The sequence below is a fragment of the Zosterops lateralis genome, assembly GCF_965231275.1.
Source record: "Zosterops lateralis genome assembly, chromosome: 11".
NCBI classification, from domain to species: Eukaryota; Metazoa; Chordata; class Aves; order Passeriformes; family Zosteropidae; genus Zosterops; species Zosterops lateralis.
The window spans coordinates 5,014,875-5,032,024 of record NC_139771.1 but is presented as its reverse complement, the minus strand read 5'-3'; the positions used below and the strand labels follow the sequence as shown (position 1 = coordinate 5,032,024).

The 17,150-nt window shown below is 45.6% G+C and overlaps 1 protein-coding gene across 6 annotated transcripts in view; it reads right to left on the bottom strand.

Annotated features, from left to right (window-relative positions):
* IP6K1 (inositol hexakisphosphate kinase 1) overlaps nucleotides 1-17,150 on the bottom strand; it is a 37,255-nt gene that overhangs the window by 3,162 nt on the left and 16,943 nt on the right. For 5 of the 6 annotated variants that reach the window (XM_083869144.1, XM_083869143.1, XM_083869147.1 and 2 more), the window contains 4 exons: nucleotides 4,882-5,228; nucleotides 2,440-2,650; nucleotides 1,667-1,851; nucleotides 163-338 (listed from right to left, as the gene is read on the bottom strand). In XM_083869144.1, coding sequence (XP_083725270.1) covers nucleotides 163-338; nucleotides 1,667-1,851; nucleotides 2,440-2,650; nucleotides 4,882-5,104 — 795 coding nt within the window. In that variant the 5' untranslated portion in view covers nucleotides 5,105-5,228. The remainder of the gene's footprint in view (nucleotides 1-162; nucleotides 339-1,666; nucleotides 1,852-2,439; nucleotides 2,651-4,881; nucleotides 5,229-17,150) is intronic. The other variant, XM_083869148.1, reaches the window with a different exon arrangement.

The window sequence follows — 17,150 nt, the reverse complement described above, 5'->3', positions numbered from 1 at the left end:
TTCCTTTGTTTTAGGCTTAGAAATGAAGAAAAAAATAGCACTGGTATAACCTACCTGCAGTGGGAGGTTCAAATTGAGTGCTTAGCAGGAAAACACTAACTGGGAGGCTTAATGGAGCTGTGAAAAGGAAGGTGCAGCACCTGCAGCCTGTGGGATCCCTACCTGCATCCCACACACACGCACACCCAGGGTGGCGGAAGTGCTCTGCTCACACTTCTTCATCTGCCGAGCAGCCTTCTCCTCAGAGGCGTCGTCTCCGTGCTGTCTGGTCCCCATCTTCAGATCAAGCACACAGGGAAGCTTGAAGTGATGCACCACATTCTCCAGCAACAGGAACTCTGGGATATGTGTCAAGGAGAGCTTGCTCACCAGAGACAGCCCAGGGCCACCACAGACAGGGACTTGGGCCAGCAGGATATAGGGCTGGGCAACAAACAAACAGGAACCAATGAACAGACAAGACAAACGGCCTGGTGAGGGGAAGAAAAGGACAAAACCCAAACAGCGGACCAAAGCTTTGACAGCTGGTAGAATGAAACATCCTAGAAAATGAAATGGCCAACAGCAGGAAAGTCACATGCAGTTTTACTGGAAATTCAGAGGGGAAACTGAAATGCAAAACATTGGTGACAGGAAGGACATAGTATGCCACTAGGAACTACTGATCCATTAAGAGAGCTTAAAGTCTAATCAAATTAGCTATTTGACCATATGGATAAACAATCCAAAGCCCATGGACTGAAAACTCAAGGGTCAAGTAATGGCAGGGCTGGTCTGTCCAGAACAGCAGCACTGCCCAACACACCGAGGGGAACAGGGGAGGTGACAAAGCCAAGAAATAAGAACAGTAACAGGAGCTCTGTCACCAGCACACAACGGGCAACCTCCTGCACTGGAGCACAGCACTGAGAACACACCCCAGGCACCTCTGTACAGCAACCTGTTCCAAAAGGGGGAAAAAAAACACCCCAGAAGTTTCCCCTAAGGAGTCCCACAGGGCACAGATCAACACTGAAATGTAAACATTACATTCAGATGTAAATGCTGAAATGGTAACAGAGCACAGCTGGATTAAACTGTGCAAGAGAGAAACTGTGTTTGGTTTAGAAAGAGGAACTTCATAAAAATAAGGAAGTGTGCTTAAAAAGAAGAGGGCAGTCAAAGAGAATGACTTCTCTGCAAGTGATGAAAGCTATTCAAAAATAAAATCTGGAGTCTCCAAGCACACACTTGAGAAGTGGAGAAGAAAGCCCACGCAGCAAAAATTATGAATACACCTATTAAAAGTAAGTTTGTTTCTATGTGAGGAAAACAATCCAGGTGAAACAAAATAACCCCAACAAGCTGGCAAGTTCAGCAAAAGTAGGAGGAGGAATTTGTGAAGGCACAGAAAACAAACCTCTTCAACCACATGAAAAAGTCAGTCAGACTGCCTGGAGGTGGAACGAGATCTTTAGGGTCCCTTCCAATCCAAACTAATGAATTCTATGATTCATTAGTGCCACAGTATTGGAAGCAGGAAGGAACAGCAAAAAGGAACACGCAGCTCAGCTGTGGTTGAGGACAGAGATGCCAAGGGAAACGCAGGCCTGGCTGCCTCAGGCACAAACAGGCAAGGCCAGGGCAGCAGCAGCCTGACACACCCAGCTGTGCTTTCCAAGGATACTGTACAGCTTCCGCTCCTTGGACTCGGACCGCATGCGGCTCAGCTGCTGCTTGTGGCAGCGCAGGCTCCAGGGGTTGTAGCTGATCTTCTCAGAGCTCAGGCCGCTGTTCCCATCCAACATCTGAAATGGAACATCTGAGTGGATGTGCAAGTCCACCCTGGGACTCTTGGTTTCCTGGATGCTGCTGGTGTAAAGACAGAACAAACCTGCCTGTTAGAATCCATCAGTTCTTCACGCACTTACGAATGTCACATACTTTCCTGGAACACAACCATCTCCTGTTCCTTCTCCTGCTGCACACAATGCAAATCTTCTTAAAATCCTCACCAATACCCTGGGCTGTGGACTCACGCTCCAGGATCTGGTCTATTTAATATCTCTGCTAATAGATAGAGCAAACAGGAACACTTGCTCCTCTGGAAGGTCTGGCTGGGGTGAGGACATAGAGGACCCATACTCAAAATATTCTGGGAAGAAACCTCTGGGTTAATAACCAGGTGGACTGAAGGATGTTCAAATCTGCTCAGTATGCTTTGGTTCCACATCTGATACACTGCCAACAGTTATCCTGTATCACAAGCATTTCATGTGGATGAACTGGTCCTGAACCCAGCAAAACCCGTGACATAGTCTACCATGCCAAAATGCGCTGGGCTAGCAAATGCACAACAGCCTGGCCACCCTTAAGGAATTGCAAAACATCCTCCACCAAAGGAGTAAGGAAGAGAGATCTCCAGATATTCATGTTGTCACTGGACCCTCCACGTTTTACCTTTCAGTGGCATCACTGGCCAGGCCAGGCTTCTCCTCCTTGTGCTCGGTGCCGCTGCTTGACCTGTGAAGGCTCCGGCGCGAGTGCTTGCGCCGTGGCTGGTCCCTCTCTGGGAGATCATCCTGCTCCACAGCCTCGTTCTCCACGTAGGGATAGGCCACCAGGTTAATGTAGCCGTCACTGTCTCCCTCAAAACAGACAGATACCACACCTGCCAGGGAGAAGTAACACATCAATTCTCCTGGAGGAGGGAATACACAACCATCAACCAAATGTTCTGCGGGAGAGAGGAAAATGTAGCTCACAGAGAAGCAAAGCAAACCCCAGAGCAATGAAAGAGGGGGAAGCTCTGCCACCGCAGGAAACAAGGACAAAAGTGCAGCTGGTAGGCTGAGGGTGTGATTTATTTCCTTCCTTCAGTCCTGCATCAAATGTCGTCAAACTGGATAGAGCAAAGTACAGTCTGCCAAGATGCTGAGGGGAGCAAAGCACGGGAAATAATATCTGGTTTGTTTGGATAAGTACCTATGTCCTGCAGAAGTGTTCCTGCTGTTGACAGGGACATCACTGGCCAAGCAGGACTGTGCTTTCTCTGCTAAAGGAGCTTCCTTCAGCATCAGAGTGATGATGTACAGAGCCCTAAGGCTGAAGTGACATCTGCCATTCATATCACAAGTCAGCCAGTCTTACAAATAAGGGACCTGCAAGGGCCCAGAGCTTCCTGGCAATAAAAACAGGGAGCTCTGGAAGCATAACTACCTCTGCCAAGTGCAGACAAGCAGGACCATGTGTGTCCTGTCCAGTTCTACCTTCTGAAGGCTCCTGGAAAGCACCATAGTCAAAGGGAAGTTACAGATCTTCCACAGCACAGATTCAGAATGTATCTGGCCAGCCACAGAGCAGGACCACTGACACTTCCAGTTAGGGCTGACATCTTCATCTCTGGGACTGCCCCAGCCTTGATAATGAGGCCATCAGCCCATCTCCTGATGTGCAATGACAAAATGTTTCATTAGCTTGCCACTAGTATTGACTAGCTGCCAGGAGCCTCAAATGACAGATGCACTTAATCAAATGATTCATCACAAACGTGAGAAAACCTTGCCCTGCTCAGCTGATGCAGACCATCCTGTTCCTGTCCTTCCTTTCTCCTTATGTGCACAGGATAATGTTAACAAGGTTCAGGTGGCTCAAATACAACTCCAGAGCAGATCAGGACTCCAAAATGTCACTACATAAATGCTACTCCAAGTGCTGCCTGCATGTGCTCAAGATATCTCTAAGTCTTACAGTAACACCCAAGTGCTCAGACAGAAAATATCATACCCAGGGTTCCTCTCCCCCAGATCAGTAGGAAAGATTCCTAGGACTATCAGGAAACTGCACAGGATGAAATCTCACGGGGATGGACATGCACATCCCCATGCCATTAGGGTACCAGGAAGTATCTGAGCTCAAGAAGAGAAGAGTCCATCTAGACTGATCAGCTTCATTGTGTTTAAAAACATCTCCCTGGGAAAAACTCACATTGTATAGGCTCTAGGAACTACACAGGCTACACTGAGATTTCTGATGGGACACTAGAGCACTGTGTGGCCCCAGAGCAGCTGGAGGGTAGGAGAGGACCCATCTGTTGCAGACTGCGCCCCTCACTCACGGCCACCTGTGTGCAGATACTGGGAGAGAAGCTGACACTGCTTGGAGACAGTCAGGCTATAGCCAGATGCAAAGGCAAGATCCTGAACAGATGGTGGTCCCAGCTGTCTGTAAAGCACCACCTTCCCAATGCCACATGGAGACAAAGCAGCAGGGGGAACAGGAACACTGAGCCCCCCAGAAGACTACCTGACCACATCACCATCCTGAGCACAAACACACAGGGCTGGAAGCCTATCGAGCTTCTCAAAGACACAGCTGAGCTGTCAACCTCCTACGATGAAACAGGCACTGGAAAATTCCACTCCTTCAAAGCAGCTGGAGACAAGGTTGCACCTCAGCGCTGGGAAAGCTATACTTCCTGCTTTAGCAGCTTGCTGCTATGGGTCCATAAAAGAGATGGGATGAGGAAGCAATAAATTATGGAACTGGAACGTGCAAATGTTCCGTATATGATCTGGCTTCATTAGCTCAAGGTCAAGGTTGTAATTGACAATAACCTGGTAATAAAACTGCTTCAGTTACACATCCATCTTAGACTTTGGACTACCACTGTCATACTGCATATTCTCTGTCTAGAAAGAGGAGCACATTCAACTCAGAGTGCCTACAGAAAAAAACCCCAAACCTTCCTCCTTTCCAAGTGCTGTTATCAAATTGCCAGCCTGCAAAAGCAAGTTTAAAAAAGTGAAATGACACCAAAAGACCGCAAGATAGCTGCAGGAATTATGGAAGGGCAGGTTCTTGAGGGCTGTAACTGCAATCGGGAATGCCAGGAGATCTCACCTTTGTACTCAGGTGTGAACTCCTTCATTTCTGGGGGCAGGGACTCGTAGAAGCGCTGCTCCCGGGTGATGAGGGGCTTGCAGACGGTGTGGTCGTCGTAGCGCATCATGCTGCTGTGCCCACCCACCTGGTGAATGAAAGGCTCCAGCAGGACCCCCCGGTCTCCGGTTTGAGTGGCATTCTTGCCATACTTGCCCACTTCCATGGTTTGACAAACACACATTGCGTTGGGCACCCGGTGCACTCCTGGAGCATGGGGGAGAGCCGCATGGGCTGGGAGGGGCGGCTCAGCGGCGGGCAGGCAGCCACAGGGGGGCAATCCGGGCAATTTGCTTCCTCGCGCTGATCTGGAATAGCAAAAGGGATTCCTGTTAGTAAAGGACCACTTACACTCATTCCTTGTTCACTTGGACAAGTTTATATCCATATCCTTCTCTGTTTTCTGTTTACATCCTGCTTGTTCCAGCATGCTCCTCACCACCTCTTTAATCCTACAGGTAAACACACTAATTTGGAGGCAGTCCCATCCAGGGCTCCTCCAATACAATTGACAGAAGACAGGGAAAGGAGGATATGGCTATTTTGAGCCTCCAATCTTAAGAAAATATAATTTCCTTCCCTGTTCATTTTATTAGTAAGGCAATGGAGCAGACTGTGAGCTATAGCCCACACATGCCTATCAGTAATGGTGACTGACACAAGCAGTACAAACATTTCCAGAATCTGAATTCCCCTCCTCATGCCTCTGCGTTTTCAACATCTAAATGACTAAATAATTCCTGTTCACCTGCTACTGTCACACTGTTTCCTCCTTTAGTGCTCACTTCTCTTCAGACACTGACATGAAAGATGCAGAGTAAGACAGTCCGTTCTGTCACTGTGTGCTGGAACTGAATGGATTCTGCTCAGGTTCTCTCCTTTATTTCTTTCAGCCTTTCAGGACAATTTTCTAATGCTTTCACAGCACCTATATGCACAACAAGGCCCTAATCTCTAGAGGTAAGCAAGATATACCACTAAATCCAAATGAGATTACAAGTGCTTCAGAGAAGCAGATGCTCTTTTAATGTTTGCAGAGTGCCCAGTGCAGCCACAGGATGACAGAAAAGTAAAGCTGCCCAAATTCTCTCCAGATGACTTGCCCTTTCCAACTTAGATCACAGCTGCCCCTGAGGCTGCTGGAGAAAATGTCACAGGATTTCCTCACAACGATGAGTTATCCAAATGTTGGTACAAGAACCAAGTGGTGACTACAGCTTCTGAACGCATCGAATTTCCAGTCTCTTTGCAGAGCGACAGCCAGTGGCAGTAATTTAAGAACTGAGGGATCCTGGAGGCCTGAACAAGGGCCATGGCTCAGGCTGTTCCTCATCCGGCCACGGGATGTCTCTGTGGGCACACAACACAGGCCGAGGGAATTCTGGATGAACACAAGCTCTTCTCCCTCACTCCAATTCAGCCATGTCAGAGACGAAGCTCAAGAGATTCAAAAGGAGGGGTGATACTCCATAACGTGTTTACCCAATCTAACCCAAATTCCTCACAACAGCACAATGCTTCTCTCTCCTTGTCTGCTTGTTCCTGCTCACCTCCTCTGAAGTCTTTGGGATAGCATGAGTGTACATATGCACGTACATTTGAGTTGAATCATCTCACTGATCCCATGGAAAACATTTCCTTTTGTGGTTACATGACCACACCACTACATTCAGTGAAAGGGGAATAATGTGAATATTTAGCTGGTGTTTAAGGCAGGGGCCGGGAAATAGGAAGGAAAAAAAACCCACAATACAGATGGTCCCTCTCTGTAGCAACTCATATCAAAGTCTGTTCAAGGCATCCCTCAAAGTCTGTCTCCCAAACTCACTCAGAGCCTAAGCTGGATCACAAAAAAAACATGCTGGGGATTTCTCTCCTCCCCTCTCACTTGCTTTATCAACAAGAAGAAATTTCAGCAGCAGACACAGATGTTTTAGTTGGGTTTAATACAGTTAATATCCAAGAACAAGCAAGGTACCACCATCTGCAAGAGGTCAGCACTTCACAGATTTCTGACAAATGTTTCACAGACTAAAGTCTCCCCTTCCTGATGCAGCTCTGTCTTGGATTCAATTTTTTTTATTTTATCAATGACTAAAGCAGAGCTTTCAGCTATTCCAAACAACACAGAGGACAAACTTCACTTCACACCTTCCTGTAGTTTAAACGTCATAGGACAAGAGAAATGCAAGACATATCTGTGTGACAGTTGTAGTCACCCTCAGGAGACACGCACATGATTCTACGAACTGCAGTCATTCAAGGGCTGCTGGGAAATGTCTGTGGCCACCAAGTGATCTGGGCTTTCTGCCAAGTACCCCAGTACCCCCAAGAAACCCCAACATGACAAACTGTGGGTGTGCAGGCTCCCTGGGAGGAAATGACAGCTATAAAACCAAAACCTTCTGAGGCTGTGACACAAGAGAAGGAGCTGGGCATCAGGTGGGGACACAGTCCAAAGCCAGATACAACTGCTCCACACATGCATCCACAAACTCTAGAGAAACAGTGATACAGGCAGTATTTTCCCATGTTCAAGTGAATGTGAGAAAAAAATATTTTGTGGCAAGCAGCATTTCAGAGGCAACATTTGTAAAGAGGAGGATTTCCATAGGGCTTGAGAAAGAGACACTTTATGGCTCAGATACAGTTTAGTGTTTTTCATCAAACTAACTCAAAATAAAGGGTTATTACTAAACATGGACACTACCCACAAACAAAGACAGAAGAATCACAGCAGTTTCAAATGAATATAAAACAGAAAACTGTTTGAAGTCCTAAATATTACTCATCCTTTCTCTGTTAAACAAAGGCATGAGTTCAACTATTTTAGCTGGCTTATAAAATTCCACGTCCTTCCAATTACACTGCAAAACACAGTGCACAGTCCAAGAAACAGCTTGGGAGACCAGTTCATTTAAGCAGTTCTTTTGGTATCCTCCATCACCACCACAGCAGCTCAAGCAGCAGTGAAACACCCGGGTCAGCTTAGCACCCCCTTCCAACAGAATGATCTCTCCTTAACAAGACAAAGTGCCCACTGAGCTGGATTCAGGAAATGTGGGGGGGTGGGGTTCAGGAGTAGAGTTATCTGTGACTACACAGACATTACGCCTCATATTTCATTATCCTCTCCAGTAACAGACTCGTGCACTGGAACAGAATTTGCTCTACAATATATAAGTCTAGACATCTCTTTGTCAGTGTATCTGCTCCAAGTCTGATCTGCATACCTCACTGTTCAAACACTTCCTGGCAATAAGATGTTTATTCTTTTAGTAACACGTATTTCCAAACAAAATTCAGTAAGACATCCAAGATAACTCTGCTCTTCCTAATCCATTAAGTGGCGTAAACCCTGTCCCCAAAAATCAAACATCACCCTCCAGCAAGGAATATATCCCTTCATAGAAACAGTGCTGTGTTCCTGAAGACCCAGTCAGAGACCTCTTAAATGTTACTGAGCCCTGGCTGAAGACTACAGGTATCTCACCAGACCAGCATCAGACCCAAGGAGATGCTCTTGCCAGTACACAGTGCCAGAGAACAAGAACAATGTCTCCTTTGAGGGTGTAACTTAAAGGAGACAGAAAAATTATCCTTGGAGGTCACCCCACAATGAGAGGTGAGGGCAGGGAGCTGCAGTGCCATGGGTGTGAGGATTACTGCTGAGCACACCACGACACTGATGTCTCCACTCTCTATAAGCCATCTTGTACAGGAACACTGGCAACACTTCACGACTCACTGGTAAAGCTACTTCCCTAAATAAAAAGGAGAACAAATGCTTTAAATTATGATGTATCACACAGCAAGAACACTGACTGCCCTCAGCAGCCTGCACATCCGTGTTTCAGCATTGCCTCTCCTCTGACTCCAGCCCCCAGGCCCTGCCGTGCCCAGGGCTAAGGCAGATGGCCGCTGATGACTCTGGAGATGGGCCACAGGCAAGAGATAAATACAGACCTACCTGTCACGATGACAACGAGCTGGACTTCCCTTGAACAACCCGAGCACTCGGGAGCAAAGCCCAAGAATAGAAAATACCAGTATAGCAAACAAGAGCATTCGGTCAATTGGTTCCTGGTGAGCTAGACTCATTAGCAGAGAAAAGCAGAAGCATCTGTGCTGAAAAGCAGGGTTGTTTTCTAGTCATGCTGGATTGGATGAGTATGAGAAGAACACCCAGTCTAAGAAAGTTTTTAAAAAAGTGTTTCCCACTGTGCTTTGAGATCAACTTCCCAGCACAAAAGCTGACCCCCACAGGTTTGAGACATCTCTGTCTAGTCAGCAGTAAATGGAGATGAGCCCTGGGACCTGGGCAGAAAACACAACTCTCCAGGAACCTGCAGCAACACTTAGGATGTAACCAGAAACATTTGGCCTTAATGATATCCAGGAAGCTACAAACTTTCCTAGCTTGCTTAAGCACATAGCTTTGAATCCTGAGGCTTCTCATGCATCTTGTCCAAAACTTGAACTACTGCCAAATACTCCTTTTTTGGATAGGCTGCTCTCACCATGACAAGTGTGGCTTGTCAGATTGAGGTCAGGAAGTAGAACACAATCTATATACATGCATCCAAAGTGGAACTGAAGTCTTAGGAAAAGCTGCTCAAGAAAGCCAGCTGAGGAGGAGAATGGCAGCAGTGAAGCTTGGGGAGGAACTGCAGTGAACAAGGGCTTGGAGAGGACAATAGCCACTACCAGGCATGCTCCACCCTATGCCATGAGCTGAGCTGCCTTCACCAATCCTCTTCCTTCCTCATTCACAGGGCACATAATCACCAATTGCCAAGTGTTCACAAGGAAAGAACCTGATCTACTTAACATAGAGCCTGTCTGAACCTAGAGAAAGGGCAATAAAATTAAGCTTATAGTACAAGTCCTCAGACATACCCTATGTTTCTGGCTCCTAAAGATCTGAAGGAAGACTGTGCTGGTTTTAGTTGGGAAACTTAATTTTCTTACTTTTTAACTTATATGGGACTGTGGTTTGGATTTGTGCTGAAAACAATGTTGATAATAGAGATGTTTTTGTTATTGGTGAGCAGGGCTAACTGAATGAAGGCTTCTTCTGCTTCTGACACTGCTCCACCAGTCAGGAGGCTGTGGGTGCACAAGAAGCTGGGAGGCAACACCTACACCTCAACTGGTCCCAGGGATATCCCAGACCATATGGTGTCAAGCTTGGCATACAGAGCTGGGGAAAGAAAAAGGAAGGGGGGGATGCTCAGAGTGATGGTGTTTGTCTTTCCAAGTCACTGTTACTGTGATGCTTTCCTGGGGATGGCTGAACACTTGCCTGCCCATGGGAGGTGGGATATGAGTTCCTTGTTTTACTCTGCTTGTGCGTGCAGTTTTTACTTCACCTGTTAAACTGTCTTTATCCCAACCCACAAGTTTTGTCACTTTTACCCATCCAATTCTCTCCCTCGTCCCACCAGGAAGGGAGTGAGTGGCTGTGTGGGGCCGAGTTGCTAGCTGAGGTTAAACTGTGACAGACTATTTGTGCCATACTTCTATCACACTGATCACAAAGCTTCAGCACTTCTGCCAGCAGCCTGCCAGACCAAGAATTCTCTTCTCTTCTTTTCCTAAGAAAGGAGCGGAAGCCAAGCCTTTTCAGCTCCTTCTGAAGAAAGAGAGGCTGAGCCATGTACTTTTAACTCCGGCTGGAATGCTTAAACCACTCACTAAAACCAGTGCTTAGATCTGGGGCTAAACAAGACTTTTTTTTTTTTTTTTTTTCTTAGAGGCCAGATTAGCAAGAATTGGAAGGGCCCTTCTGCTGTCACCTACGCATAAAGCATGGCATGCTTTCTGGGAGGGATGAAGTACTGGGAGTCCTTGTTAGGAATTCAGAGCCAGAATACAGACAATACCCATTTTCTCACACTGGCACACTACAGTGGTAGCCTCTCTCTGTTTTCTTTTCTTTTTTTTTTGTTTTGTTTTGTTCTGTTTTTACCAACTCAGCACACAGCCATGAACAGGGAAGGTCTGTCATATTCAGCAACATATGGACAGGTACTCTGCAACATTTTGTGAACATCTGTCATGCAGCTGTCTATACGTGGGGGTAACCCAAGCAGAGGCTCAAATGGCTCTTCCAGCTTGTCTTCCTGTCCGGTCTGCTGCTGGACAAGCTGGCACTACTGTGGTAAGATCACGCTGGGGAGCAGTGGAGGACTGCACGTAACAGGGATGATATGACTTAATTCCCTTATTGCTCTTTTCTCCAGGCTTCCCCTTCCTCACTGGAGAAATGCAGCCCACTGGCAGGAGGGCACAGGCTGTCTGGGGACCTGCCAGTCCTTGTCACTACTATCAGTGTCACTGCAAAGGCTGCAAGAAGGGCCAGCCTTGGCCTGGCCATCGCCACTCTTTCCTCTCCAGTAGGAGAGGATGAGGAGCAAGAGGGAGCTGAGCTGCTGAACCCCCCTGCAGCACTTTGCCACAAATACACCCTTGCCTTGGTAGAGAAGGGCACCTTCCTCCTCTGTTCCAAAGCACTGGCTGCAGTCCAAGCCCGAGGGTTTCCACAGCAGCAAGACCTGACAGAATATGTACAACAAAAGACTGCTTTATCAGTACCAGCCCAGAAGACTTTTTTCCAAGCCTGTGCCTAAGAAAGCAGGGTCGTCCAATATCGGCTTTGCATTTTATGGGAGAGATGAGATTATGACACATGCTTTCTAGAGAAGGGCTTAGGGAAGATCAATGCTTGTGAGGCCTCATTGCTCAGCTTTCTGTGAGATAATTTCTGGCTTCGCATCATTTACAAAGAGGAAGAAGTCTCCACAGGTTATTTTTAAATTATTCCAATGCAAAAGCTGCTGTTCAGCACAGCTTTCCAATCCACTGGTCAGGGACAGTTAGAAAGGAGCATACTTTCAACAGTCAAAAGCCACAATGAATTAACCTAACTCACGAAGACAAGACATTTTTTAAATTTTACATTGGTGCAGTGGCTCAAAAACTCATCAACAGGCAGAAAACTGTCCTTGCACTCACAGCATGATGGGGAAAAAGGAAAAAAGATTCATGCCATTCCCACTGAAGAATCCTGGCTCAAAGACTAGCTCAGAAAGAATTTGTAACTGAACTTATGGACTGAATAAGCAGAGGGAATGATTTCACCTCCTTTCTCAAAAGATCTTATGTTTAAAATTTTCATCTAAAATAAAATATACCTACTCTTTAGTCACAGACCTTGGCCTCTTCCCTGACTGTGAGGCTTAAATAAGGCAGCTACAACCCTAAGAAAGTCCTGCACAGTCACCCAGGTAACCACCCAAATGCCTCCCCAGCAGGAAGATGACGGAATGACTACGCTGAGCTCAGCATGAGGAGTCCATTCAGAAATTGCACATTTATGTCAGCTGTGGGTAACAAATTCTACAATCTCAACAGCATCAGAAGGCAGGATGGATGAGCAGGTAAATGCACCACAGTTGCTGACAGCAAGAGAATGAGTCAGAGCTGGTGATGGCTGTGCTGAACCAGAGGACAAATGCATTGCACAGTGAGCCCTGCTGGCAGGAAGAGGGAGGTGAGATTTTGTGGGAGCGTGGGCAGAGCATGGGCAGATGGATGGCACAGGGAAGGGCTGCTCAGCACTTGGGAGCTGCCCCACCAAACTGAGGAGAATCCGCTCCAGTCAGGCAAGCAGGTCTCAGGTTTGTGTTGCAACAGGGGTGAAGAGAACAATTGGCACCTCCTAGACTTCTCACCTCACCTTCTGGTTAAAAATGCCCCAGAAGACCTTGAAGGCATCACGCCAGAGCCAAGGAAAACAATTTGGCCTAATCTCCTACCGAGTGACTGCCAGCCTCTGAGGTTAAAGGTGTTGTAATCACCCACATGTGCCAACACCTCTGGAGCCTGACTCACACCTCCACACAGACTGGAGGACACGGAGAAATGGTTGTGCACCTCAGCCTTGCGTCCCTCAGACTCCTAGCTAATACAGACACCTGGAAAGCAGGTGGAAAGATAAGAAAAGATCCTTCCAGCTTCTGTAGAGAAGAAGCAAGAGGAAACTTCCAGTAGAAGCACCAAAATCCCAGAAAAAGGAAGTACTTGTGCAGCAATAAGAGCAATTTTTTCATGCTTCAGAGGTTGGTTGGGAGGAACTGAAAGGAACCATCAATGTGCTGCACCTTACACTTGTCACACAGAGAAAGCAAAGCACAGGTGCCAAAGTGAGGACTCTGCAACGGGAAAAACAGTCGACTCCCCCAGCTCAAGCAAGGGCACACACAGCTTCAGACCTTATGTGGGCAACCAAAAAAAGAGAGAGAAGGTGTGTTTTCTAGCTCTTTGCCCTCCACAATCTTATAAAAAATAAGGGAAGGGAAAACACAAAAGAGCAAAAAGCCCAAACAATAAAATCTATTTAAAGGTAAAAGCCAAGAAAAACAATTGATTTTTTTTTTTTTTTTTTTTTTTTTTTTTTTTTTTTTTTTTTTTTGCTTTCAGAATGTGTAAAACCAGTGAATTAAGGAAGAAAACCCAGGTGAACACCTAGGCCTCCAGCTCTCTGATAGGGAAATGACAGTGAAAATATAAACGCCAAAAGTTTGGTCTGCACAAGAAAAAATTCATCCACCACAATCTCTTCAAGCTGGTAAAATGGCAGGTTCTGGGTTGAAAAAAAGCTTACGTGTCTTGGTTGCTCTATAAAGTGATCCTCCACAGTGGAGCCAATGCCATCCAAATTCCCAGCTTTAAAAAAACCACCCAACATCATGTTGAGATTCCTTCTGGCACTGATTGAGTCAAATCAGTGTCGAACTCCTCCTTCAGTTATTTCTTCAGACCATGGATGCACAGGCAATCCTTTGACATCTGGAAGAACAGTAACAGCACCCTCCCACTCAACTCTGCTGCACTGGTACAACTGTTTGCAGCCTCACCATGAATCAAACTAGGGAACTGATCACAGTTAAAAATAAACCAGCACTTTATTTTGGTTTTTTTAAGGATTACTTTCCAACCCAGGTCAGATCCCCAATCTATTGTGCAGCTGTACAAACAGTTGTATCAGCACAAGGTGCCTGAATTGCTGATGGTTATCCTTGTTCCCTAAAGCCAACGTTTGCATTCCCAGCTCACCTCCTTTCATGGCTGCTGTACAACAGGATCACTGACCAAACTGAACACATGGGGGACTTGACTGCCACTGCCTGCAAACGTGGAGGGTCTCTTCAACAAGACAAAATGAGGTCACACTGATGTCTATCCTACAGCTAAGGCATGGCTACTCGGCTCCCTCGAGCTGTTGCTTGTCCAAAATTATATGTCATTTTTGCAGTCTGCATGCTGAAATAAAACATAAAAATATGACTAACCAAGTCACTAATGTGAATGAACAGCTTTGGGCAAAGTTCTGAAACAAAAAATCTTCCAGAAATTGCATAACCACTAACTATCTTGGTGATCTTCCATTCAGGAAACACAAGCCTACGTGATGTGCAGATTCTCACTAATTTGAAGACTGTGACATTCAAAAAGTGAACAGGGGAGCCTATCTGCAGTTTTGGCAACTCATCAAATTGCAGCTGAATTTTTATTTGAACATGGAAATACAAACAGAAATACTGACAACCGGAATAAGCACTAAGCAATGAAGCTATGATAGCACACTTTAGAAACAACTATGAGAGAAACAGACTGAAGGTTTTCCCAAATTACCAGCTCAAATACTGTTTGACACAAAACCAACTGAAAACACCTCCTTTTCTGATGGCTGCCTGGGAACCTACTGGGAAATACTTGGTTATCTGCTTTCAGCTGGTGACAGGTACCTGCAACAGACACACACCATTGTGAAAGGCCTTCTCATTGAAAACAAGACACAAAAGACTGAATAACCATAAATATCTGACTATCTGAAGTACAGGACAGGAGGCACATTAATGAAACAACTTCAGGAAACCAGCTTTCTACAGTTTCTGTTGTGTCTGCTCTAGAAGGAAGGCAAAAAAGTAAGTCTCTAAGGTATTCAGCAGCCTTTTTTTTTTTTTGTAGATGTCATCTCATCAATCCATGAAGACACAAAACTGAAAAAATTGCTAAGTAGCAAACCTTACCCTTTGTCCCTTAACATGCATCTCAGGCTATAGTTCTGTGACAGCTTAAGTAAATCTCAGTAAGCATTCTTCAAACCCAGCCTCTCTCCTGAGTCAGCACTGGCACTTACTGATCCTGCTCAGAAACCAGTCCGGCAAACAAGTTAACCCGGAAAAAAAGAAAAGTTGTTTTCGCCAATGTGGCTTCCTGAACTGGTTTACTGCCAGTGCCTAACGAAAGTAAAAGGGGAAAATCATTGAGCAGGACAAGGGCAGGCACAGGAGGAGCAGAGCCAATTCCACTGAGCTCCAGCAAACACACACTCAAAGAACAGTCTCATCCCCTGACTTTAAAGAGATGTGAGTTGTCACTTGCAGCAGAAACATCATTTAACTTTTTCACCTCTCCTGACATCATCTTTACACCAGCACCAGCAACCCTGCAGACAGCTACATTAAGTACACAATCTGGTAGGAAAACAAACCAGCAATATATAAAACAAAACAAAAGGCCTTCAGTCTGCAGTTGGTCCCTAATATATCTGACCAACAATCCCCCAGCATCAAAAGATGGGAGAAAGTGGGAACCAAGGCACAGCAGAACTCCAGCTCCAAGCGACACTGAAGCTGCTCTCTTACTCAACATAGATAAAATATCACAACATAACTACCTAATAGTTATTCAAAACCACTTTGGTTCAAAAGATTTAAACAGTACATTAAAAAATCTGCAATCTAATTCTTCATGTTGTCATCTTCCACAACACACCATTAATATTTAAAATGCCCTATTTCCTCAAAAATAAATCTATCATTTATTTGATACCAGCATTATTTTCAGAGCAAAAGAGCTGTTAAAATATATAGAGGAGAGTGAGGAACAGCCTGTTGTGATTAAATAGGGCATGACAAACAGCAGCAGCATGCACAAGCAGTACTGGGGAGCAAAGCCAGGGGGAACAGCGACAACGTTATACAAACAACACTGATTCACGAACAACAAAGAATTCTTAGAAACTGCTGCCTGGGTTACATCCAAGGTTCTCTTTACCTTGGTTAAACTATTAAGAAAGTCACTTCAGAAAGCTGAACATTTCTGCACAACGAAGCTTTTTAGGAAGGAAGAGGTGATCCATCTAAAGGGCTCTGTGCAGGAAACCACTGCAGCAGCTCCTGTGAAGCAACAGAGTTACAACAACACTGAAGGTGACACGAAGCTGGAACGAGTCATTTGTCCCCTGTCTCACGATGAAAGGGCTCTTCTGCCAACACAGGTCCAAAAAGCTGTGTCTGTGTGTGTATCCCTCAACTGCTGGAGAGCAGACGCATCACCCTTGGCTGTGCACAGCAATTCCTCAAGGGTAAAGACATCGTAGGCTCTCCTCAGGAGAATTGCACTAAGGTATGTCTCATAACTTTAGCCTCACATCCTCAGGATCAGTATCTGCTGTAGCAAGCTCTCATCACTGCTTGTAATACCTAACTCTGGACATTGCATTCATCAAATTGGGGATTCCTTCAAGGGCCAGCTTTGCTTCAGAGATTCAGGAAATTCAGTTTTTACTTGCCATCTGGCTGCCATGTGGAGGACAGCACACTTAAAGAACAGTCTGGGCCACAGTCATGCAGAATTCACTCCTCCGAAATTCAGAGATTAAGTTGTGGCTGTTGCTTGAAGAAGCAGCAAGTTTCCATTGTATTTGGACAATCTTACAAAAAAAGTAGGTCTTTCAAGGAAAACACTAAGTTCATGAGCAAATGCTACATCTCTGTCCCGACACATCACTAAAATATCATAAATTACAAGCAAGAAGTTAATAAATTTCTGGCTGCTGACAGTCACTAACACTGAAAGTACTGCACTTTAAACATCAAATACACATATTACAGGGGTTTTAAACATTAAGGAAATTTAAGTAATACATAAGTAAAGCTGTCATTTAGGACTGCATTTAGACATCTGAATTTCTCACAACTCTCCAACACAATAAAAACACAGGTGCAACAAAATAAGGCAAAGGTAAAACTACAGTTAAGCTGCAGAACAGCTAAGCAGAGGCACGTGGCTGTCCCCTTTAGATCAAAGTGTCTCATGGGGAACAGACCAGTATCTCTGTACAGTGAGACTTCATAACCCTGTCACACAAGATTATC